Source organism: Jaculus jaculus, chromosome 14, assembly GCF_020740685.1.
Source record: "Jaculus jaculus isolate mJacJac1 chromosome 14, mJacJac1.mat.Y.cur, whole genome shotgun sequence".
NCBI classification, from domain to species: domain Eukaryota; kingdom Metazoa; phylum Chordata; class Mammalia; order Rodentia; family Dipodidae; genus Jaculus; species Jaculus jaculus.
Window position 1 is genome coordinate 40,448,278 of NC_059115.1, and position 25,450 is coordinate 40,473,727.

A 25,450-nucleotide genomic window follows, 5' to 3' on the forward strand; every position below is an offset into this window, starting at 1 on the left:
GACTTTTCAAGTGTACGATAGGTGTGTTAAATATTTCACTCATATTGACCCTGGTTATACAGTGATGACATGCTAACCATTATAAAAAAGTACTGCTTTTTCCAAACAAAAGGTATGCTCTCTACTCTCAACAAAAGTAAAAATCATAAGATGCCCTTCTGAAAGCTTCTGAAAAATATGTGTTTCTGTGAGCTGATTTAATGAACATGGGAGGGGTATTTGAGAATTGACAGATGGAGAGTGGCTTCATCTCTATGAATCCTATAGTTTCTTTACCTATTTAACCCTGAAATCTAACTTCATGTTATTTAATATTTCAGCTCATGTTAAATATAAAATTTTAATTCAAACTCTGCATTGCTTAAAGGAGGACAAGGAGTGAGTGTGTGTATATACATTTGGGTATGAGGTGTGGGGTGATTTCTTAAATACACCCAAAATATAACTAGTCATTTTTTATCTTGATATTGAGGAACTAAACCTTGGTCTCATGTATGATAGGCAAGTGCTCTACTATCCTTTGAGGTATACCCTCCAATATCTTTTATACTTTTTTATTTTGAATGGCCTTGAGCTTCCTCTGTAACCCAGGCTGGCTTTTGCTTGCAATCCTTTAGCCTCAGTCACTGAGAAGCTGGGATGACAGGCTGGTACCATCAGGCCCAGCTATACTGAGTGATTTCAAAATTAAAACAAGCTTCATCAGAAGCAAACTGAATCTTTATTAAATGCTTTATGATGTAAATATTCTCAAAGATCATGATAAGAGGGTTACTTTGTAATGGGACAATTCAATGTACACATGGGGCTGGATGGCATATGAAGACCACATTAAATGAATCAACTCATATCTCAATCGAGGTATCTTGGATTCATGAGAAGAGATAATAATTCGAAGAGTAACTACAATGATACATTAAATTAATAAATAGAGTACAAATACAGCTTTTTCTTGGCTACAAATCATGTATTCCCCTGAATAGTTGACAAAAATCACATAAAAATAACAAGGTTGGGCTGGAGACATGGCTTGGTAGTCAAGATGATTTTCTGCAAAGCCAAAGAATCTTGGATAGATTCTCTAGTGCCCATGTAAGCCAGATGCACAAGGTGGCACATGTCTGGAGTTCATTTGCAGTGGATGGAGGCCCAGACACACCCATTCTCTCTTTTTCTTTCTCTCTCCCTACCTCTTTCTTTCTTGCAAATAAATAAATAAGCATAGAAAAAAGATAGGTTTATGGAAGAGAATTAAAACAGATCTACCCAATATTTACATAGTGAAGACAACCATACTAGTAAATATAAAGCAGGATTTAAAGAATACATTATAGGGGCTAGGGAGATGGCTCAGCAATTAAAGGTGCCTGCCAGCCTGGGTTCAATTCCTCAGTACCATATAAAGCCAGATGTAAAAAGTGGCTCATGTGTCTGGAGTTTATATTGGCAAGAAGCCCTGGTGTGTCCATATTCTCTATCAGAGAAATAAATGAAAAATTTAAAAATATGGTCATAACAGAGAAATACTATAAAAATATTTGTGTTTATCCTATATGCTTAAATATACTTAAAAATAAATTATAATAAATAGAGATTAACACTGAAAAACTCATGCATGTGGAAATATGTGAAGGTAGCTTGATGGAAGAGAGAGTTGGTATTACTTGGCTATGAGATAAGTGCAAATTGATGGAAAAGCAGAAGTGTACAACATTGAAGCATGCTGTCAAGGCGCACCACGCCGAGGATGGTGGTGTAACCAACAACCACATTCAGTGCCATCCTTCATTCAGTGCCCTGGCTGCCTGTATTGATCTGCGTCAGTGGGCTGTGATTTCACGGCTTCTCCTTAGCAAATACATGGACAAGTGAAGCACCTGTGCTACACTGACATCCTCCCCCACTTGTCAATCCTGTATAAACCAGTGTGTGTCACTGAAAAATGTTTCAGCAGAACAGACTCCTTTCCACATTAAGTAAACATCTAAATTGATAGAAAAAATATAAAAATAAAATCAGGTCTTCTAGAGGATTGTTTTCAAGGGATATTTTTGAAATAATGTTACAAATCTTTCTCATATAAAAATCCCTTCTAACAACTCTATCTTTCTACCTACTCATTTTTATCACTCTAGGCAGATATTTTTCATCTGTTCAGGAGGAATTCTGCTGCTGCATTTGAAATGAGTTTATATAAATCAAACTGCACAACACATGGTGTAGTTGTCAAAAAAAAAAGCTATATATTGCTTCTACATGAATTGAAATAGTATGATATCAGACACACAGAGACAAAAACAGCCCTATTTTCAAAAGCATTTGTAATTCACTACTTACGTGCATGTTACCTTTTGGATATCTGAGAAATGAGATTGATTTGAACCTCTTTCACTCATAAAAATGAAATTATAAATCAAACACTTTCCTGTTGTTTATTCAGTTTGTTTCTGACTATGTAACCCTGCAAATCTGCCACCTCTCACCATAAGCTGTAGTACTTTTAGGGAAAAATTATTGGAACTCATCTGTTTTTAAACACTTGACCCATTAGTGAGTTTCTTAACATTATCTGAATACCTAAACACTTTTCAGCTTGTGTGGAAGAGGAAGTGGAGTTTGTTTTACTGGTCTCTTGTGTTCAGTCTGACCCCAAGCATTGGCCAAAGCGAAAGCCAAATATATAAATATATGCCTATTGCTGAGTTTGACACTCACAGAGAATATAGTTTTAGATGTTTTTGGTAAGGCCTCATGAGGGCAGTGTTAGAATCCAATGATCACATGTAAAAAATTAGTGGTTATGGAAGATGAAACCTCAGTAGGTTCTTAAGTTCAAGACTGACAAAAACAACAGTGAAATTCTCCAGGAGCTCCAGAGAGCATCTCAGACTTGTTAACCTTCATTTGCAAAATCTGATTCATGCCAAGGACAACATTTCTTCCGGGAGCTGCTAGAGGACACCACTCCATCAGTGTTGGAATGAGTCATGAAACAGACCCTCTTCCATCAGAGAAAGGCAACCTTCTACTGGTTATTTGTGTCACACTTAACTCCATATCATCTCTGAGAAGCAGCCAGCAGAGAAAATGCCTCTACATGATTTGCAGCCATCTATTTTTAATTAATTAATTGCTTAGTCACATGTCAAGGGTATCCAAAGAGGCCAATGGATCCTTTGAAAATAGAAGCTCTGTCCATGCTTGATTTAGTGTTATTTCTCAAGAGAGATAATCAAATAATATAACTGAATATGCAGTGGTAACTCCATTCAGGGACTCCATGGGTATGATGCTTTGCTATGTCATTGCAAGGGAAAGCATAATTATCCATGCCCCTTTTATCATAGGTGGTGTATAGAAACACACTGCCAATTTGTGGAGACTATTAAGACTGGCCCTTTTGGAAGTGAAGATTTTCATATTATTTTAATCTTTATCTGTTATCTTTAAGAGGAGGAAGTAACATTGGTATCAGACCACAAAGCTCCAAACTTCTCTTACCTTGTGGATAACTATCAAAAAGCTGGCTATGGGGAAAATCTCTTTTAGCTTTGTTTAAAATCAGACATCTCTGTTTAGAAATGATATGATATGTACAGGTGATAACACAACACTGAGGAGATGATTTTTTTTCCATGTTAGCATGAGGATCCCTTGTAATGTCTCTAATACTTATATTCTATTTGTTTTGTTTTGAGCAAATTTACCTAATGTCCTTTTTCTTGAGACTCTCAACTCTTCTATCATGTCATTATTTGTACCTACGGACTCCTAATCCTTTGGTTAAGTTATTGTAAAATAGAAAATGTTATATTTATACTCACAAGATTGGGGAATTAACTGAAAGAAAACATGCTATATAAAAAGCAATTTACATAATATTTGGTCTCATCCTTCTTCTACTGGGATTTCTATCACTGCACTCCTTGGGGATTTTTATGCTGGAATACTTGGTAATGTCAGAGAAATCTTTGAAAAAAAACAAAACTTTTTTTTCCACTGCTAGGCTAATTTATTACTATTATTAGGAAACTGGCAGGATTACTTTATTTTTTAATAAATCTTTTTATTTGGGGTAATTATAGGTTCACAAAGAGTTACAAGAATAAAAGAATAAAAGAGAGAGGCCTTGCGTTCCTTCATCTGGTTTCTCCTGATGACTGTACTATACACAATACAGCAGAATAGCAAACCAAGAAGCTGATCATTGGTATAAAGTGTCCTTAAAGGTCTTTGTCAGTCACTCATGTAAATGTGCATAAACACCATGGAGGTCAAGATACAGAACTTGCTAAAGGATCTTCCCCGTGCTCAATAGCCACAGGCTTCTTCCTACCTGCATTCTATTATCCCTGGGAAAAATTATTCTCTTCATCTGTGTGGTTTTCTCATTTTGTGAATGCATTATACATGAGGAAAATCATATGGTATGCGGCCTATGGGTATTTGTTTTCACTGAGCATAATCCTCTTGAGAGCCATCCAAGTTGCTGTGTTTGACTACATCTTCATTGTTGAGTTGTATGTCCTAGTGTGGATAAGAATTTGCTGCTCTGCATAGGTACTACAACTGTCAAATACTCTCTGAGTAGCAGTACTGTTTCATTGTTGGCTTTCTCTGCCAAAAAGTAGAATCAGACATAGCCTTTTTTATTTTTAGAAAAGGGTTGACAATCCAAAGATTAACTATGTAAATATGAGAGAAACTCCTGTGCAAAGGAAAATATTTTAAAGCCACTTTAGATCATTACTTATTTAATAATTAATACATTTCTTAAAATTAATCTTATGGGCTGAAGAGAAGGCTTAGCAGTTAAGGCTTGCTTGTAAAGCCTAAGGACTCAGGCTTGGGTCCCCAGAACCCAAGTAAGCCAGTTGCACCAGGTGATGCATACACACAAAGTTGCACATGGGCACAAGTTTATGCATGCATCTGGAGTCTAACTGCAGTGGCTGGAGGCCGTGGTGTACCAATTCTCTCTCTCATGAATAAAATAAGTAAAAATAGTAACTTACATGATACTTAAGTAGGATTCCCATGGTGAGACTTTAATCTCTTTTGACCAATACCATCTATGTAAAGATAATAATATAATAGGCATTTAAAACTCAAACTGCATTGACCGTATATCAGTGACATTTCTCCTGATATTTGGTATATCTTAAACCTTTTTAAAAATTCATGTCCTTGGTTAGGCAAAAAGTGTGTATTATTGCAATGTCATATGTGAGAAGAGACAGCTTTGTTTTGTGACAGACATTTTTGTTGAAAGAAGAGTGTCCCTAGAGTGTGAAATAAAAATCCAGTGGTTAAGAAGTGGTTGTTCTTGCTATAAGCTCTTATTAGATAATTAGTTCCTTTTTCTTTCCCAGACAAGATGTCATGTATCCTAGGCTGTCCTCATATCCACTATGTAGCTGAAGATGATTTTGAATGTGCTACAAGCCAAGTGATATAGGGTGTATGACTATAATCCTAATGCTCGGGAGACACAGGCAGGATGATCTAACATCATGAGGTCACTGAATGCAAAGTTGAGAAGAGCTCTGTAGAATCAGCTCTGACCAGTGTGAGCTAGCTCTGAAACATTACTCTTTTCCTCCACTTTCCCCAAAGCACACACTTAAAAGATGGCAACTGGGCACCTATATTTTGGCAGTTCACCTTCCAGCTCTGAGTTTTCCTTTGCAGAAATGTTTTTGATTTTTTTTCTATAGGTATTCTCCAAAGTGCATCCAATGTTTAAAAGGTGTGAACTTTGATTTCTTTTTTTTAAGTGAGTGAATTTTATCCAACAAGTTTGTTTCCTAGACTTTGTGAAGCAAGGCATCACAACCGTTTTAAGGGCTTCAGTTACCACGAGAACACACTGCAGCCTAGAGAAGTTGTGTCTATGTATTTCAGCAGTGACTGACCTCCTGTTGATCATACTCCTTCCAAACCTCATCAAAACACTCATGCCACAGACCATACATAACTCAATCTTTCAAATCTACCAAAGTAGCCAGAAGGATTGCTATTTAATATGGCAATTCTGTTTTCAACTTTTAAAGGAACTAGCATACTGCTTTCTATAGTAGCTACAACCTTTTCATTCCTACCAACTGCACAGAGCCTCAGTTTAATCAATCTAATGCTCTTCCAACTGGCTACTTTGGTAGATTTGAAAGACTCAGTATCTCCTTATAAGAATTTGCTATTTTTTTTCTGAGTCTCTTCCCCTTCTCTGTTAAGTAGTGCCATCCAACAGCGTATCAGGCAGGCTTACTACTCAAGGCTGCAGTTCATCATGACAGGGAACACAGCAGGAGCTCGAGGCTGCAGGTCACACACACCACCTCCACAATCAGGAAGGAAAAAGTGAGGGAAGCTGGTGCTCAGCTTTCCCTTCTATACAGTGCAAGGTCCAAGCCTATGGAATGACATTGCTCACAATTAAGGCAAGTCTTCCCAACTCTATTAATCAAGGTAATCCCTCACAGGTGTTCCCAGAGGCTAGATGACTGTAGGTTCTGTCAAGTTGATATGCAATATAAACCCCATCACATACACTGATTTTGCTTAGAAAGATGTTTATCAAAGTTCTTTATCTAGTTTTAATTGGTTTCTTCTTGTTATTGTGAGTTCTTCAAATATCCTGGGTAGATACCTCCTACCAGTCATATGCAAGCATGTTCTCCCATCCTGAATGTCGGCTTTTCACTATACTGCTTCCTTAGTTGCATCAATGATTTTATTTGATGTATTTCTAATACTCTATTTTTTTATTTTGATGCCTGTGCTTTAGGTATAATATCCAAAAACTGATGGCAAAACCCATTATCCTCTTCTGCATATACTTTTACATTTCTTCTTATACTTCTTATGCTTTCACCTTTGATGTTTAGGTCTTTTTTAAAAAACAACTATGTAGTTTATTTTTATTTATTTATTTGACACAGAGAGAAAGACACAGAAAGAGGTAGTTAGAAAGAATGGACATGTCAGGACCTTCGGCCACTGCAAATGAACTCCAGACACATGTGACAACTTGTGTTTCAGGCTTACCTGGATCTTGGGTGTGGGGAGCCCGTCGGCCCGCATGGCCAAGGCCTATGGGGAGAGTACCCCTGGCCAAGCCCTAAAGATGGCTCCTGACGGAAGTTCAGTGCTTGGGACAGACAAGTCCATATTTGGAGGAGTTTGCCATCTCTGCCGCTCATTGGTTTCTGATGCTCGTCTGGAGGGGTTGCGTGGCCTGGGGTGATTGGGCAGAGTGAGTGCGCTTATAAGGAATCCCCGCCCGAGGCTCGGGGGAGATGAAGCTTGAAGTTGCCTGAATAAACTGCTGTAAGAAGAACTGGTGGTTGTGTCTTCCTTGCTGGTCGAGGCGGACGCGACACTTGGGGAATCAAGTCTAGGTTCTTTGGCTCTGCAAGCAAGTGCCTTAAATAAACCATCTCTCCAGCCCTATCTTTAGGTCTTTAATGTACTTTGCATCAGTTTTTGTATGGCGTAAGATGGGTTCACCTTTATTGTTCTGTGTGTGGATGTCCATTTTCACCAATGTTGAAGGATTGTCCAGGTGTTATTCTAATGCCCTTGCTGACAGTCATTTGGCCTGATCTTCCATGGCTCATTTTGGGCTTTTATTCTGTTGAGCTGGTCTGCATCACTATCTTTATGTCAAAAACAAGGTCTATCAAAGCTTTAGGTTGTGTAAGCAGGAGAGATGGGAGGCTTCTGACCTTGTTCATTTTCATAGTGTTGGCTTTTAATTGGCACTTTGAAATTCAACATAATTTTTCTTATAGAATACTTTGCATTGGGATTTCTATATGATCTCACTGAATCTGCTGATTGGGAAGAGTGGACATTTAACATTGACTCCTCCAATACACAAACATGGCATGCTTCTCTCTCCTATTTCCCTCCCTTCCTCTCTCTTTCTCTCGCTCTTTTTGGTATTTTCTTTGGCTTTCTTTAGCAATAGTATGTTGTTTTTAAGGCATAAGTTTTTGCCTCCTTGGTTAAATTTATTTCTAAATTGTATTATTTTTGACGCTATGGTAAGTAAGGCTGTTTTCTTCATTTTTAAATTTTGATTTATTTATTTATTTTTGGCTTGGCTACTGTTCTAGAAATGCTACTGGTGTGGAATGGTGTGTGTGTATGTTGATTTTTTTTTTTTTTTTTAAATCCTGCAGCTTTTCTGAAGCTATTTATTAGTTTCAACACATTTCTCTCTAGCAGATCTAGCATCTCCTTCTCAGTCATACTGAGGTGATTTTACTTTCTTCCTTTCCCAATGTGGAGACTTTAAAATATATTTTATTTATTTTTTTTCAAGGATAGAAAGAAGAGACAGAGACCACTGAGCCATCTCTCCAGCCCCAATGTGGAGACTTTTATCTTATTTTCTTATCAAATTGCTCTATGTAGGACCTCCAGTACTATGTTTAGTAATAATGATGAGAGTGTGTACCCTTGCCTTGCTACTGACCTAAGAAGATAAACTTCAAGTTTTTACCCTAAGTGTGGTGTTAGCTATACATAGTTCAAAGGTGGCCTGTATTACATTGAGTCTGAGAGTGTTTTATCATAAGTGTTGAATTTTATCAAGTGCTTTTAATTCATCAAATGACCTAATTATTTGCCTTTTTCCTTTCCTTCTGTTAATGTATCATATAGCAATGAAAGATGGTGGTATGTCAAAATGTGCATTACAGGTACAAGTCTCACTTATGTGTGGTGGGAAATCCTTTGTGCTATTGCACTTACTTTGCTAGCATCAGACTGATGATTTTTGTGGCTTATTTTGTTATGGTAACAGGCAAATACTAAGTTCCTAAAATGAGGCTGGATATGATCCTCTTCTTAAATTCTATGGAAGGGTTTGAAGATAGACCTCCAGTAAAGCCTCTGGCTCTGAGTTTGGCTTTGTTGAGAGTCTCCAATTATGACTTCATTGTTCTTACTAGTTATCTGCCAGGCTCCCCTGGCGGGTAGTGCTGAGGAAGGACCAGGCTGGCTGGTTCCTCACAAGGGGTTGAGGAGGAGGATGAGTGCCCACTGCAAGGAACACACCACCAAGCTGGGAGTCTAGTCAAAGCAGGAACTCGCTTTATTCTTACAAGCAGTTACTTATATAATGTTGAGAACTAACGCTGAGAGTTTAGGATGGTGGGGGGGAGAGGTAAGGGCCAACAGTAAACCACAATCTTTGAGATGATTGGTCCCAAGCACGTGCAGGCGGGAGTTCCAACTCCTATGCAGAAGTAGCAGGCCAGAAGCCATTAGGCGTCTTGCTGAGTCATAGCTGGCCAGAGGCGAATCGCCAAACTTTACCTAGGCTCAGGAAGTTCCACTAAGACTCATGCCCGGGCCTTTCAAGGCCCAACAGTTATTCATCTGTTCCAATTTACTATTTCATCATAGCACCATCTGGATAAGTTGCATGCCCATAATAATTTATCTCTTCAAAAGCATCCAAATTTTTTGTGAATAACTCAATGGTTGTCTCACATAATCCTTTTGACCTCTGTGCCATAGTTTCCAGTATCTCCTTTTCATGCTTATTTTATTTGAGTCTTCTCTTTTTGATTTTCAGCTAGATAAGCATGTGTCAGTCTTGTTGGTCTTTTTTAAAAACTGAACTCATGGTTTTATTGGTTTTTAAACTTCATTTCAGTTCTTTTTGCTTTAGTATTTCCTTTCAGTAATTTTCGTTCAGTTTGTTCTTTTTCTGGATGCTTAAGTACTAATCTTTGGTGCTGACTTATAAAATACTTTGGCATGTGTATGTGTGTGAGTGCATGTGTGTAGAGGTCAGAGGAAAACTTGCAGATATTGGTCCTAGCATTCCACCTTGTTTAAGACAGCCACTTCCATTTACCTCTACATTTCCAGGCTACCTGTCATAAATCCATTGGGATTACAGATGCCCACTATAGTGTATGGCTTTTTATGTAGGTCCTGATGGGGCAGAACTCAGGCACACACACCTGCACACCAAACCATCTACTGAGCCATCTTCCCGGCATGGAAATTTTTCATTGATGTTATCACTTATCACTATTAGACACCCTCTTAGTACAGGTTGTGCTGAATTCATAAATAAGTCTTGGAATGTAGTGGTTTTACTTGTTTCCAGATGTTTTCTCCATGCCCTAGTCATTTCTTCCCTGACCCACTGAATGTCGAGTAACTGACCATTCAATTTTCATAAATTTTCAGATTTTCCTTGTTACTGATTTCTAATTTCCAATGGGGTCAGAAAGGATGTTTTGGATGATTTTGATATCCTTAAGTCTGTTAAGTCTTTTTTGTACCTTACCACATCGTTTATCACAGAGATTGCCCTAGGCATGTTTGGAAAGAGTGCATGCATATACTACTGTTGCTAGGTCAGGGATCTTTATGAAACTGTTATAGCTAGTTGGTCTAAAGTTTGGATCTTAAAAAAAATCCTTTCAGCAAACTGTCTTTCAAATGTATATTAATCCTTTTGTACATGTCAAGCAGTAATTTACAGGGAAGGACTTATAATTATCACTTTGTTGACAGCTTTCTGTACACTTTGTATCTTATTTTGTCCCTACTTTATTTTCTACCCTTTCTTTGTGTTTCCCTAAATTTTATTTTTTCATCTCTCCGTGTGCATATTCATATATAAGAAAATATTTAGGCTAGGAGTGGTGGTGCATGCCTTTAATCCCAGCACTCAGGAGGATCACTGTGAGTTCAAGACCCCCCAAGGCTCCATAGTGAATCCCAGGTCAGCCTGGGATAGACAGTAAGACCCTGCCTCAAAAAACCAAAAAATAAAAAATAAAAATGTGGTCAGTATTTCAATTATATAGCACATCTTAAAATTATAAATAGTGAGTTTCAAATGAACAACCTAAGTTCTAGCCCATATAAAAGCTCTATTCCTTCACACTCTGCCCATCCCTACTTATGCTTTTGATGAGGCAAATGACCTTTCTGTAATGTATAATTATATAATTATATACATTTATAATGTATAATTATAGTTATATTTTATGCTTTTGTTTTCATGTATTTTTCTAAGTTAAAACTTGGTTTTACACCTGTTTTCCAGTATTACAATATTGCATATTCAGGCATGTTCACTATTACTTGGAAGTTTAAGGTTTCCATATAGTTTTATCATCCTTGTATTTTAACTTGCAAGTATTCCTTGAACATTTATTGTAGTTTAGGTATAGTGGTATTGAATGCCTTTTGCTTTCTGTTTAACTGGGAATGTCTTAATTTACCCTTCATTTTTGAAGGGAAATTTTGTTAGATAAAGTATTTTTGGTTGGCAGTAAATTCTTTCACCACTTTGAATATTTCATCCTACCCCCTTCTGACCTGCAAAATCCATGCTGAGAAGTCTGCTAATAATCTGACAGAATCTCCATTGTACATGATGAGTCACTTTTTCTTTCTGTCTTCAACATTCTCTTTGGGCTTTTGACAGTTTGGTTATAGTGTGTCTAAGTGTATCTCTTTGGATATGTCTTAGTAGTGATTTTTTTTGAAGTTCCTAGGTAATGGGTATATATGTTCATTCATTACTTGCCTCAGATTTGGGTAAATTTCAGTCCTTCTATCCTCAAATGGGCTTATTAACATTTTTATTAAGAAATATTTTTGTATATTTGTAAGAAGAGAGAAAGAGAAAGAGTGAGTGAGCATGCAAACATACCAGGGTTGCTTGCCACCGCAAACAAATTCCAGAAGCATGCTCCACTTGTGCATCTGGCTCTATGAGGGTGCTGAGGAACTGAATTGGACAACCAGGCTTTACAGGCAAGTGCCTTTACCCTCTGAACCATCTCTCCAGCCCTCATTAACTTTTTTCTCTTTATTTTCCTTATGTTAATTTTACAATGTGTGTGCATATTGCTTTACTGGTTGTCTCAGTTCTAGAAATTTTTTTTTCCTTTCTGTTTTGTTTTCATCTTCTATGTCTGTGATATTCTCATTTTAAATATATAACTTTCTTTAATTTTATTGTCTATATGTACTTTTAAAAAGTTCATTAAGGGCTGGAGAGATTGTTTAGCTATTAAGGTACTTTCTAGTAAAGCCAAAGGACCCAAGTTCAATTCCCCAGGACCCATGTAAGTCAGATGCACAAGGTGGCGCATATGTGTAGAGTTCATTTGCAGCCAGTGGAGGCCCTGGCATGCCCATTCATTTTTAAAACATATATTTAGAAGATGGCGACCGCCTAGCTGCACTACAAACAACGAGGGAAAAAAAGATAGATGCAGATCCTAAGAAGAGATCTGCCCCAACACACCTCAGAAGGGGCCCAACTGAAACTAAGGACAACTGGCGAAATAAGCAAGGGTGATGTTTTCCTGTGAACTGGATACCAGCACAAAGGGGAAGGAGATCAATGCAGAGAAAAATCAACTCCTACCAAATCAGAGAGCCAGAGCCTCAGAGGCCCCCAACACCTCAGCACTGAAGCAGACCAAAATGAACCCAACATGGCTCAGGGAAATCTTGCGGAAGAGGGGGCGGAAAGAATGTCAGAGTTACATGTTGGGTCATGATTTTCAGAGACATTTATCATACTAATAACTGGGGGCTAACTCCACAATGCACGACCCATTTTCAATAACAAGGAGGGTCTAATAGGAGGGGGTAGATCACAGATGAGCCTAAATAATGGTACCAAACTGCCTGTATTTTACTGAAAAGAAAACTAATAAATTAAATTAAAAAAAAAGTGCAAACAAAAATAATCTCAGAAAATAATAAAGACAGATAACATATAATAAATTGAATTTTAATCTAAAAATTATCTTTATAACTTCAATTAGCTTATTTTTTTTTTAATTTTTATTTATTTATTTGAGAGCGACAGACACAGAGAGAAAGACAGGTAGAGGGAGAGAGAGAGAATGGGCGAGCCAGGGCTTCCAGCCTCTGCAAACGAACTCCAGACGCGTGCGCCCCCTTGTGCATCTGGCTAACGTGGGACCTGGGGAACCGAGCCTCGAACCGGGGTCCGTAGGCTTCACAGGCAAGCGCTTAACCGCTACGCCATCTCTCCAGCCCTCAATTAGCTTATTTTTATAAAGCTACACAATGCTAAATAATTTATATTTCTTAGCATCATGATTCATTTCTCATATTCCATTTTCTCCATTCGTATGTTCAATCCATCCCTTACAGTAGATATGAAGGTCATGAGATTTATCACCAAACAATTAGAATTGTTTTTAATTTCAACAGCTTTAAAATAGGATTTGGCATATATGTTGAATATAAATGAGTATTAGTAGTTTCTTCCATGTAAATGTATACTCAGGGAAATGATTAGAAATACTATATGCTTTCATGTATCAAGACATGCTATTGGTGAATATATGTAATGAGATATTATAAAATGAGAAGTCGCTTACAATTTTAGCAAGAGTAACTTATAAATTGTAAGCTATATAGCTTCTTTTTTAATCAATATTTCACTTTTGATTTTATTTATGGATTCTCTTTATCAGTGTGGTGGCTCGAATATAAAATGGCTCCCATAGCTTCAGATATTTTTGATTAAGCCTCTTACTTGGTTTCCACCTGGTGAGAACTAAGTTCCTAGCCTTTAGGAGGTGAAGTCTTGCTGGCCGAGGTATGTTGTTAAGATATTTTTAGTCTAGCTCACCAGATGCTCAGAGTTGGTTCACTCTTGCTGCTTTTCTCTCTCTCTATTGTAGATACTTGATGATGTGATCCAGCTTCCTTCACAACTAAGCTTCCTCCAAAACTACAAGCCAGAATAAATCCTTTCCTCCAATAGGCAAAAAACAAAACAAACAAACAAAAAAAAACATATATTTAAAAAACATTCATTAAGCACTTTAATTATGGTTAATTTGAATTATTTGTCTGGTAATTGGCCTATCTTTTTTTTTTTTTTTGATACCTGGATATTTAAATCATTCTTTCAGATAGACCATATCTTATCTTTGTCTTATTAATTTATGTTGACAATTTAAAATTTGGATAAACCAGATATCTTTCCTAATGTTTGCAGACTGGTACCATATATAATGAATTTTCAGTAATTAATGGTTATATATTTTGTAGACTTCTTAAGCCTTTTCTGGGAATGGTCTCTTTTTGGACTTTTGCATGTAATTTCCTGGATCGGTTTGCCAGCTTCTACTCAGTAGCTTCCCCTGGTGTGTCTGTGAATTGTTGCCTTTTCAGTACTGTAAGCAAGCTGTGTCTCTCGAGCGCCACCTAGCGTGGGCTATATGGCTGACGTGATGATGATGATGACGACGATGGCCAAGCTTGCTTTTAGTGGGCTTCACCTCACATCCAGTGCCTGATTTCTGTCAGCATTTGGATGCAAGTAAAACTGAAATTACTCCCTTTGGCTGTTTTCCAATTACCAAAATAATTAAAAGTCATAATAAATAAATACCAAGTGTATCTTCCACTCCCCTCACTGTGCCCAGGGAAAGGGGAGAACTTGGGAGTGTTTTCCTCATATTTCCTCATGTTTTCCTATGATGATGAGGGGTTCAATGTGGTTCGCCTCACCCTTCCCAGAGGGCAGAAACTTCTTCATTAGATCTGGAAATCTTACAATGGCCACTGGTCTGTGTATCGTTGGTAAATTCACGTCTCCAATGGAGGAGAGGCTTCCTATTTTGTTGTCTTGCTGCCATCATTTCCCAGTAGAAAGCCTCTTAAGTATCAGTTATTTGTAATCCAGGAGACTAAAAAGTATTTAACTAGTTGGTAGAAGGAGGTATGGGGGAAATAATTACATCATTTAATGTATTCACTAAAGAGACTTGAGGCCTGAATAATGGTAAAAGTTAGAGAATAATAAATATATTTAATTTTACCAAAGTCAAACAAAAAAAAAAAGTAATCAATCTCACTAGAACTAGTAGAAAATGAGTTCCATTAGTTCTCAAAGCTGGGAAGCCAATGGGCAGCATGAAGAGTAGATAGGAAAAGAAGGTGCCTATTATTACTGGCTGACAAAAGACAAACTTTAAAATTCTGTATTTTAAGAGGAATTTGTTAGACATGTTTTAATGAGAAGCATTATGGACTTTAAGTCAGACAATGCCTTCATAGCAGTTTTGCAGGATCCTCAGAGATTTTGTCACAGGACCATAGATAGTGATAAATACTCAAGACACAGTTTAGGCTGAATTCTTGAATTACATTTTAAACTCTAACTCATGGGCTTTCTGTGGGAATTCATATTTCTCAGAGCTTGATGTCTCCCTTGGGTATGCTGTAAGCTACCAAAGCTACCCTGGGCAACGTTAGCTCAGCCTTCACCTGGTATCTTGTCAGGCCACTCTTCTTCCCACTGACTTGGTGGAAGGGACTCCAGCCATGGTTGCAGTCTCTGATCGTATACTGGGAATTTGTGATTCAGAGTTCTAATCTTAAGTGGAAGTTCTAGCAGGTAAATATATACAGCAAAGAGATCAAGCAAAAGCTCTGTGTAGAACAGAAGGTGTGGTCTTGGAGCACTAGCAAGTACTCAGGTCTCCCTCAGGAATTGTGGGGATAGGGCTCAGGAATCTGTTTTAACATGACATCTAGCTGATTTTAGTTCATAGTAAAGTATGGGGACTCATATTTTAGGGAAACTATTCTTTAGATCAGATTAATTTAGAGTAGAAATCCCAAAGTTTTGTTCTCCATTGGGCTTTAAGGGATAATGCCTGGTTACCAGGCAGAGATTGAGTTAGTTGACATGGAACACAGCAATACATCAGAATATAAACCAGCTCCCCAAGATGCAACAAAACCTGACAATTACAAAAATGAGATAAACTACCGATTTTAATACAATCTGTAAGGTCTGAGGTTGGACAGTAGGTAACAACAGTAAAATCTTCCTGTGTTGCTATAAACCCTTTTAAGTTTACAAGAGGAGTTTACATGTAATCTCTCAGTCTTCCAAGTGAGAGGAAGGGGTACCAGCATCCTCTTCCTACTGGTAAGTGTGGGCCCAGTAAATTGCCAGTTATAACAAGTTTGAATTGAGATCCAAGTATTACCTTATTCCTTTGTGACAATTCAAACTTTCTGCATAGGTGGCTGCATTTGAGTAAGAAAGGCGTTTGTCCTCTCATTAGATGCTGGTCACACTCAGCACATTTGATTATTTTGTAATCTGGCTCAACGAGGCAGTTGAGAAATCAGACCGAGATGCAGATGAGCACTTGTGAAAGTCCCTCTGAAATAACTTTTAGTTTAGCCTTAATGGTTTTCTAATTTGGGAGCCAATCATCTGGATAAATGCCAAATTAACTGGATAATTGCTCAAGCCTGCACCTCACTTTAATTGGCCCATCAGTTACTTGATGTGGCTTGAGTGTCCTACCACGGTCGTGTGTCCTCCTCCATTCAGGGTGGGAGAATCCCCACAATACTGAAGTGTAAGGTGGAATTTTCTCATGACATACTGAGATAGGGTTACCAGAGGTTTGGGAGAGCAGGAAGGAGGGAAGGATTAATGGATAAATTATGGCTAGATAGGAGTAAGAAACTCTGTTGTGCTATTTATTGCCCAGTTGCTAACTATAGATAACAATGACATACTGCATATCTTGTAAGACTGGAAAAATATATTAAATATTTTTCTCATGAGGAAATGACAAACTTGGGGAAGTTACTGCATAGTAAACAGTATACACTGTGCATATATTAGAAAACGTCATGACATAAATATATGTTAGCTATGAATTGTAAAATATAAAACAAAACATTTCTTCAGGACAGAAGCAACTTTTGTTCCATATAAATCCTGGCAAAGAAAAGTCATATTCAAAAGACTACTAGGCAGGTACCCACTTGGTCTTAGGGATATCTCAGCCAACTGCAAAAGTGCACTAAAACACTAAAGTATGCTGCTTCGTAATCCAGGTACCTTGGACAAAGTAACTAGGCATCTCGGTTGTCCTTTATAGAGAATGTGATTAGTGATTACAAAGATCTGTTTTCTGGTCCCAGCTGCTGTCAATGTTGGGCACTGGCCACGTAGAGCTGCTCACTTCTCTGGGAAATTAACTTTGGGAGGTCTGCCCCATTTTCCAACCTACCTCGGAGCACTTCCATTTCCCTTCTTGCTCCTCTGTCATCTCTGAGGCAGCCCAGAGAGTAACTGATATGAATATTTAAATAAACTCAGCCTCTTTGCCTCAAGGTTTTTCACTCTGAAGTGTGACTTATGTTTCACAATTCCCCTTCTATTTATTCACAGGCTAGATCATTAACTCTACCTTGACCTTGTTTCTTCTGCCTATTCCTCTTTCAGATTTTTCTTGGAGAACACTCCTTGTTCCTTCAATGAATGAATGCATGAGGTAAAGTGAATCCTTGCCTAAGCCTCTGCTTTTAAGAATTAAATATACTCTATATCACGTTTATCTATGCAGCATAAACATTCTATATCCAGCACCACAAAAAATTTGAAACTGTGACAATTCAATCATCAATTCCACTCAAATTATCAAATATGATAATTGCTCTAAGTAGACGCACATATCTATTATAGACCACTATCATTATTTTTTAAATTATAAAAGAATCAAATTTTCCCATTGTTTTAATTATCTTTGATCATGTCTCTACTTAATAGGTTGTCTCTATTTGACCTTTATATAATAAAGCAGATTTTATTCACTCAAACTCCAGAACAGCCTCATCAGTAGAAATGGGTTATAAGATGATATTGCTCACCCAGGGAATTGTGTAGTAGTCCAAGGGTACCCAGAGGAGTATGCCTCCCAAATGAACCACATGTGTAAAACAGAATAATATAGGGAAAGAGATTGAAGAACAGTTACCTTAGGAAATAATAAATGATCAATTATAATTGTTCAGTTATAAATGAGGACATTTCCATGTGATGCAGTTATAATCAGGACAACTAATATAATGACCACAAGGACAACTATCTTTATGGCAATTTCCTACCCCATGAGTAAATAACCCAGCACCTAGGTTAATTATTTAGCAACTTCAGTCCATTAGAAAAAGTGACATTTTACATGTACATTAAATACCCAGAGAAAATAGAAAACAAGACCATGGGAAAAGCCTATTAACTATATGCTTCCTAACCATCTGTTATTCATGATATCAGGCCTATTATCTAATATTAAAGGAAATCTCCTTAACAGCACCTAATATTTAATATATAGCTGAAAGCAAAATACTTTTCTTCATTGTTGAAAAGAATCTCATTTCAATTTTATATATTTTTTTGTTTTTTGGTTTAGCCTTATGATTCCAACACAAATAATAAGTGGGTTATTTGATCCAAAAGAATCAAGGTATCATTATTCTGTAAGGAACAAAGTATCTCATAGAATAAAATAATATAATATCCATTACGTAATTAGCGTTAATTTTTAAATATATTTTACTTTATTTGCAAAAGAGAGAGAGACTGGGAGAGGGTGAGGGAGAGAGAGAGAATGGGCACACTAGGGTCTTCAGCCTCTGCAAATGGACTCTAGATGCATGCGCCACCTTGTGCATCTGGCTTACATGGGTCCTGGGAAATTGAATCTAGGTCCTTTGGCTTTGCAGGCAATCACCTTAACCATCTTAAGCGATCTTTACAGCCCAAGCAAGATTAATTTATGTGTATTTTTAAAAAAATATTCTTTAATTTTTTTATTATTGATTTTAGAGTGTGTATGTGTGAGAGAGAGAAAGATGTGGGGGAGAGAATGGGCACCTCAGGGACTCTAGCAACTGCAAATAAACTCCAGACATATGTGCTACCTTGTGCATCTGGCTTACATGGATACTGGGGAATGGAACCTGAGTATTTATGCTTCTCAGGCAAGTTCCTTAACTGCTTATTCATCTCTCCAGCCCAAGTTATATGTATTTTTGAAGGTCAGACATCTTTTTCCAAGAGTGAGACTCCAGGGATTTACTCAGTTATCACACAACTGTGCTTCAGTTAATTTGAAATACATGAATGTGAGGATGTGAAAGACAAAATGAGATGTGGCTTGTCATATAGGAGTCTCAAAAATTGTTCATTAATAACATCCAAACTTTACTTCTCAAGTTTAAACTCCACGTATGCATGCTGTATTCACATCCATCAAAGATTTTGAAAAACATTCAGTGTTCTTTCTGCATAGGAAATTTTCCTGGGCTCTTTGTGACTCTGAGCCTTGGTTTCAGCCATTTCCCTCAGATCTGGAATCTTCCTGGTCTTCCCTTCTGTCTAAATTATGTAAATCTAAATACGACAAGACTCAGCTGACTAGTCAGTTTATTAGGCAAACTCACTTTCCTCAATTTTCACATGTCTTACTGTTTTTACCACTTATTTGCCCTGTGCCACTTACCAGGAAGCCATTATTATTTTCATGTTAAGCATGATTTGAATCATGGTGGTAGATAACTTGTCGAGTTCATTTTCACCCTTCTTGAGTTATGATATGTATGTTTACATGCATTGAGATTTCCTGAAATGTGGAATGGTAATGCCTGTGAAGATGCTATGAAGAGATGGGGTCTTTAAAGGATGATTACATCATGAAAGTGAAACCCCCATGAATGGGCCTAGCAGCCTTAATACTGAGGCCTCAGAGAGCCTCTTTTGCCTTCCTGCCATGTGAGACTATTGCAGTTATCTGGTAGCAAGCAACCTTAAAGAGGGCCTTCACTGGCATAGGAAATTACTGGGCAATGGCATTACTCTGACTTCAGACTTCCTGCTTTGAGAACTGTAAGTAGCAGACTCTCCTGTTTAAAAGATTCAGTTTAGGGAGGTGTCATAACTGTAACTAAAATGAACTGAAGCATCTGGCTTGTTGATTTCAGGGACTTAAAACCAGATTAATAAATGGATTTTCATTTATGTCCAGCACTAAGATTCCCTTTGGAAATAATCTTCCCTTCACCCCACAGATGTAAACAACCTGCCGTTGTAAGTATGACATGACCATAATTTCCAACATTTAGAGTTCCTTTAGAAACTTTCTGCACAGGAACTTGTGTTTAGGCTTTGGGGTTGGGTCCTGTGAGTGGGTTACAGAATTCAGAGTCCCTTTAGGAATCCTCTTCTGGTCAATCCACAGGCACATGTTCTGCATTGGGGCTGGACCTCTTACTGATTTCCAGCATTTGGATCCACTTCAAATATCCTCTTCCCTTCTCCACTTGGGTATTAAAGCTCACAATAAGTTCCAGAACTTAATTCCCTTTTGGAATCTTTTGTCCCTTCACCATTCGGACTAGACCAATGTTAATTCTAAAGTTCATTTTCTCTTTAGCAATATTCCTCCCTTTACTGTAAGTACACAAACAATCTGCCATTTGTGCTGGGACCCAAGTCTATGTTCCAGCACAGCTTTAAGTGATCTGCAACCAATTCGCCTACCTAATCCATGAAGCACTAACTGTGTCTACAGGATAATACTCCAACCACCATACACCAGAACAAAGGCAGATGAACTTAAAGAAATGTAAACTGTATTCCAAATACTCACTTAACATAGGTGGGTCAGAAAGACCTGACCAATAAGCAATCCCAAATGGGTAAGTCTCAGTGCAAAATGGGCAATATGAGAAACCAAACCATTATGTCTTCCCAAAGAAATACAAATCTCCTAGTGTAGGACGTTTACAAGTGCTACTTACAGGAAACTTCAGACAAAGCTCAAACAAATAACTACAAATATGTACCAAGCACTCAAGGAATACAGTGATTAATGCATGAATGAAATCCTGAATAAAGTTAATGCGGACACAAATGCCTAAATGAATTCTGAGAAAACACAAACAGCCTGACAAAATGAAAAGTCAAATCAGACTATAACAATGGAACTCAAAAGACAGAATCCTGAAGAAAAATCAAATTGATCAGTGCTGGGAGTAAAAATACAGAAGAGTCAAATAAAAAGCTCCATGGAGAGCTTCACCAAAGACTGTATCAAGTGGAAGACAGAATATCAAACTTGGAAGACAAAGAAGAGGAACTAGATCAGTTAGTTAAAATCAATGAGAAGTTAAAATAGAAACATATAAATTGAACACGAGAGAAATGTGGGACAGATTAAAAAGACCAAATACCTAAATTATGAGCATGTAAGTAAGGAAAGAATATCAGGTCAATAGCATAGAAAATATATTTTATAAAATGATAGAAGAAAATTCCCCAATATAGAGAAATACAGGCCCATCCAGTTGTAATGTCCAGACAGAAATTCCCTAGATTGCATAATAGTCAAAACACTAAATACAATGAAAAAAAAAAGGTACTGAAAGTTGAAAATTAGGAGGATTTTATCACCTACAAGGCAGACCCATCACAGTAACAGCCAACTTTTTCAATGGAAATTCTAAAAGCCAGAAAGGCTTAGAATGTTGTATTTCAAGTATTGAAACACCACACCTATCTGCCAATGCAAACCACTATGCCCAGTAAAAAATTATCTTTCATAATGGAAAGACAAACTTTAGATGATGAAAGAAGGTTAAAGGAAATTATGAACTTTAGGCCAGATGTATAGGCCATACTAGCTGGAATACTTTGCATTGAAGAGAAGAACCAAGGGTATAAGAGGCAAACATATCTAATGCTAGAACAATTAAGAAAATGAAGACAAAGAAAATACAAAACTCCACAAAATCATCAACATGATAGTGAACTTATACTTTTCAATAACAACTGTGAATATTAATGCTCTTAATTCCCCAATCAAATGACATAGACCAATAGGCTGGATTTGAAAACAAGTTCCATCATATTGTTTTCATCAAGAACCTCATCTCATTGTCAAACGTAGACACTACCTTAGGGTGAAAGAGCAGAAAATAATTGCAAACAAATAGAACTAGGAAATAAGCAGATATTGATATTCTAATGTTTGACAAAATAGGCTTCAAACCAAAATTAATATAAAGTGATAAAGAAAGTCACTTCATACTGATCAAGGAAAAAACTCACCTAAAGAACACTGTAATTCTAAGAATATACACACCAAACATGAGTATACCTAATTTAATAAAACAAAATCTACAAGATATAAAGTGAGGGATAAATCCTAACCCTAGAATTGTGGGGCACTTTTTTAAAAATTTTATTGTTTTTTAAAATTTTTTTGTTCATTTTTATTTACTTATTTGAGAGTGACAGAGAGAGAAAGAGGCAGATAGAGAGAGTGAGATTGAGAATGGGCACGCCAGGGCTTCTAGCCACTACAAATGAACTCCAGACGCATACGCTCCCTTGTGCATCTGGGTAACGTGGGTCCTAGGGAATTGAGCCTCGAACTGGGGTCCTTAGGCTTCACAGGCAAGCGCTTAACCGCTAAGCCATCTCTCCAGCCTGTGGGGCACTTTTTAATACCTCACCACACCAACAAATGGATCATCTGGACTAGCTGTCCTGGAACATTTTTGTTCCTCAGGTGACAGGCTGGACACACCTGCCATGTTTGTAACTATAGAACTTTCTTATTTTATCAAAAGTATCAACAATATCTGCCAAAATTACAAAAGGGGGAACCCAAAGTTACACATTGGTAAGCACTTATATAGAGGGAATTAGGGTGGTACAATTAATTTTATTAGACAATAGCTCCTGACTTTTAGCTGTTCCTCTACCTAATTCACACACAGTTGAATAAACAACATGTCCCTTGCAGAGGAATCTTGTAGGTAATCTATTGTGATGAACTGAACTTGAAGAACTGGTCTCAAGCACAAAGAATCAGGGCAAATTTAGGGAAAGTATAACCATCATGCGTGTCCTGGCAGAGGTTTAGATAGTTGGAATTACTATTGTGTGTGGTGATTTGAAAGACTGTGAAGGTTACAGTTTCCCAGGCCAGACTGATGCTCTAGTAGCATTGTTGTGCGAGCTGTTGCAAAAGGCTGCAGCCTCCTGCCTCGAGCTATAAGAAGCCCTTGATTTTGCTGAAATATTCACCTATCCAACAGAATTTGGTAAGAAGTACAAGTTTTCCTTCCTTTTTCACCGCATCCAGGTGGGAAGAGGCTCAGGTTGGGCATGTCTACTGAAGGCAAGGACTCCACCTTAGGTGCCGTGAAGGACCTTCAGGAGACAAGTCAGCGCTTTGGGACTTCATCTAAGTGCTGCTTTCCTCACATTCCTGTCATTATGATCCAGTTAAGACCAATGCTGAGTCCTTCTAAGTTAGGAGGGGCTACCAAAATCGTTTACTCATTCAATGTTTACAGAGTACCTAAAATGTTCTTAAATATTGCATGCAGACCAGGGGACACAATGAGTTGAGCCTAGACATCATGAATAAGCTAAAAATCAGTGGGAAGAAAAGAAAGAACAAATAAACATCAAGCATAGCCATAGTTTCTGTCAAAGAGAGAATGCTGAAAGTACAAAAACAAATGGAAAAACTGACACAGGCACAAGATTAGTCATGCTTTCCTAAGAAACCAACTTCAGGACTGAAGACAGAGTAGGAAAGAGGTACAAAGACTGAAAAGAAGGGAGGGCAACAAGTACACCCCAGGAGCCTGGAGGAAAACTATAGAATGCAATACCGACACACACCTTAAGCATTCACTAAATAATGAATTGATATAAGAATGAATAAGGGTGTTAAGTAACTGAAGGGGGTGAAAAATTGTTTTACAAATGGATTTATAAGGAAAATAATAATAAAAGTATACACAAAAGAGGAGAAGGTGGTGGATGTGTAGAACTGAGGGATCATTTCTGAGGGAAGGGAAGATGCTGTGCCTGGTGCAGCATGTAACCTGGAGCTCTGACATGGAGCAGTCTAAAAATTCAAACATGGAAGAACATGATTTACTCTGTCAGCCATTTCAAGCAGCCTTTCCAAACCAAGTCAGCCCTTCATGCTGAAGTTTGCACAAACCAGGGTGATCATAGCCTTTGATGTCTTTCAAATCTTCGCTCCACTTAGAAGTGTGCCAATTGAGGGATAAAAATGAGCATCAAGGGAATCATGTTTTCCATTATGAGCACCAGGAGATTATTTACAAAGTGGTGTTTCCTTGCTTAGAGACCACATGATTGGCTTGTTTCTCAAGCAACACCTTCATTGTAAGGATTCTGTTATACTTTGTCTTGGATGAAAAATCTATGGTTGGCAAGTTACTAAGATACTTTAGTGATTTGAAGAGTTTTCCTTATTTATTTCCAGTATAAAGACTCACCTATTACACTAAGCTCAGCACTGGAAAAGATAACTCCATGTTTATTCTCTGCTGCACATTGGTACATGCCAGCATCAGAGAGATTCACGATGGTTATGTTGAGTGTTCCTTGCTCAATTTGAATTCTATCCTGTGAAAGAAAAGAGGAATACAAAATAATGACATTCTATGTCTAAGAATATAAGGCCATTCTGCTACATATAATCAAGGGAGTTTAATGGGAAGAAAATAGTCATTGTATAAGTAATTTATAACAACATGATCTATTTGTCTGCCAAGTAAATTTGTGGCAGGTCAGATACTATATGGAATAACCAGTATATCAGTTTGTAAATGAAGTTTAAATTATAGTATTCTCTTGAGTTTTCATTGATTTAATAGTGAAACCATTCAGATTAATGTATCTTGTAAACAGATGAGCTTGAAATGTGAAATGCATTTTTACTTTGTCTTAGTGTTAACTGAGAAGAAAGGGTAAAAACACAACCAAATATATTGTTCAGGGTTTCAAATGCTTAAAGTGCCACCAGGAAACACTCTGAGGTTATATCTTGAATGAAGCAGAGGCAAATGATCAGTATCAGTTGAGGATTACCAAAAAAAAAGTCCTAGTAACTTAATGTTCTCATATGTTATTGCTACCAATGGATTGATTTACAATTAGGTCCATCTGTTTGTAGCTATGGTGAAGGAAGCAAAGATAGTTGTATGACACAATAAGAAATTTCTCATCTGTCACTGCAGGAAATGGAATTTGTGTGCCAATTTTTATTCAGTATCACAAATAATTCCTTACCCTCCATATTTGCCATCAAATATCTCCCACCCCTCTCTGTTACCCATACGGTCCCTTTTTCTTTCCTACATGTCTTGGGGGGAAGAAATCTAAGTGTGAAAAGTTGGCTATCAAGGTGGGGCCTGAGGAAAGTTCCAAATTCCAGTTAACATTTGAAGTTAGTAGGAAATACAATAAGGAAAACTGAATTGAACACAATGGTTCCTCATTGTGAGTGCCTTCCAGCCTCTCCCTGCTCCTTCAGATTTCTTTATCAGAGCCTCATTGAATCCAGATGGGTGTTCTAGTCTTATCAATACTCTTCTTCCTAAAGTGGACCCTGGGAAATAAGTATCTTATCAAAGTTACATGATCCAGAACTTCTGAATAACTTTCCTGTTTTGAAGCTATAAGTGTTAATCTGTGAAGTACACAGATCTGCCATAGAAACTTAACTGAACATGGCTGGAGAACTGGGTTTGTGTGTAATTT

General features: G+C 37.5%; 1 protein-coding gene across 10 annotated transcripts in view; it reads right to left on the bottom strand.

Moving 5' to 3' along the window:
* The window catches only part of Cntn4 (contactin 4), a 1,052,004-nt gene that overhangs the window by 166,484 nt on the left and 860,070 nt on the right, over positions 1 to 25,450 (bottom strand). For all 10 annotated transcript variants that reach the window (XM_045133612.1, XM_045133613.1, XM_045133605.1 and 7 more), the window contains one exon: positions 24,184 to 24,313. In XM_045133612.1, coding sequence (XP_044989547.1) covers positions 24,184 to 24,313 — 130 coding nt within the window. The remainder of the gene's footprint in view (positions 1 to 24,183; positions 24,314 to 25,450) is intronic.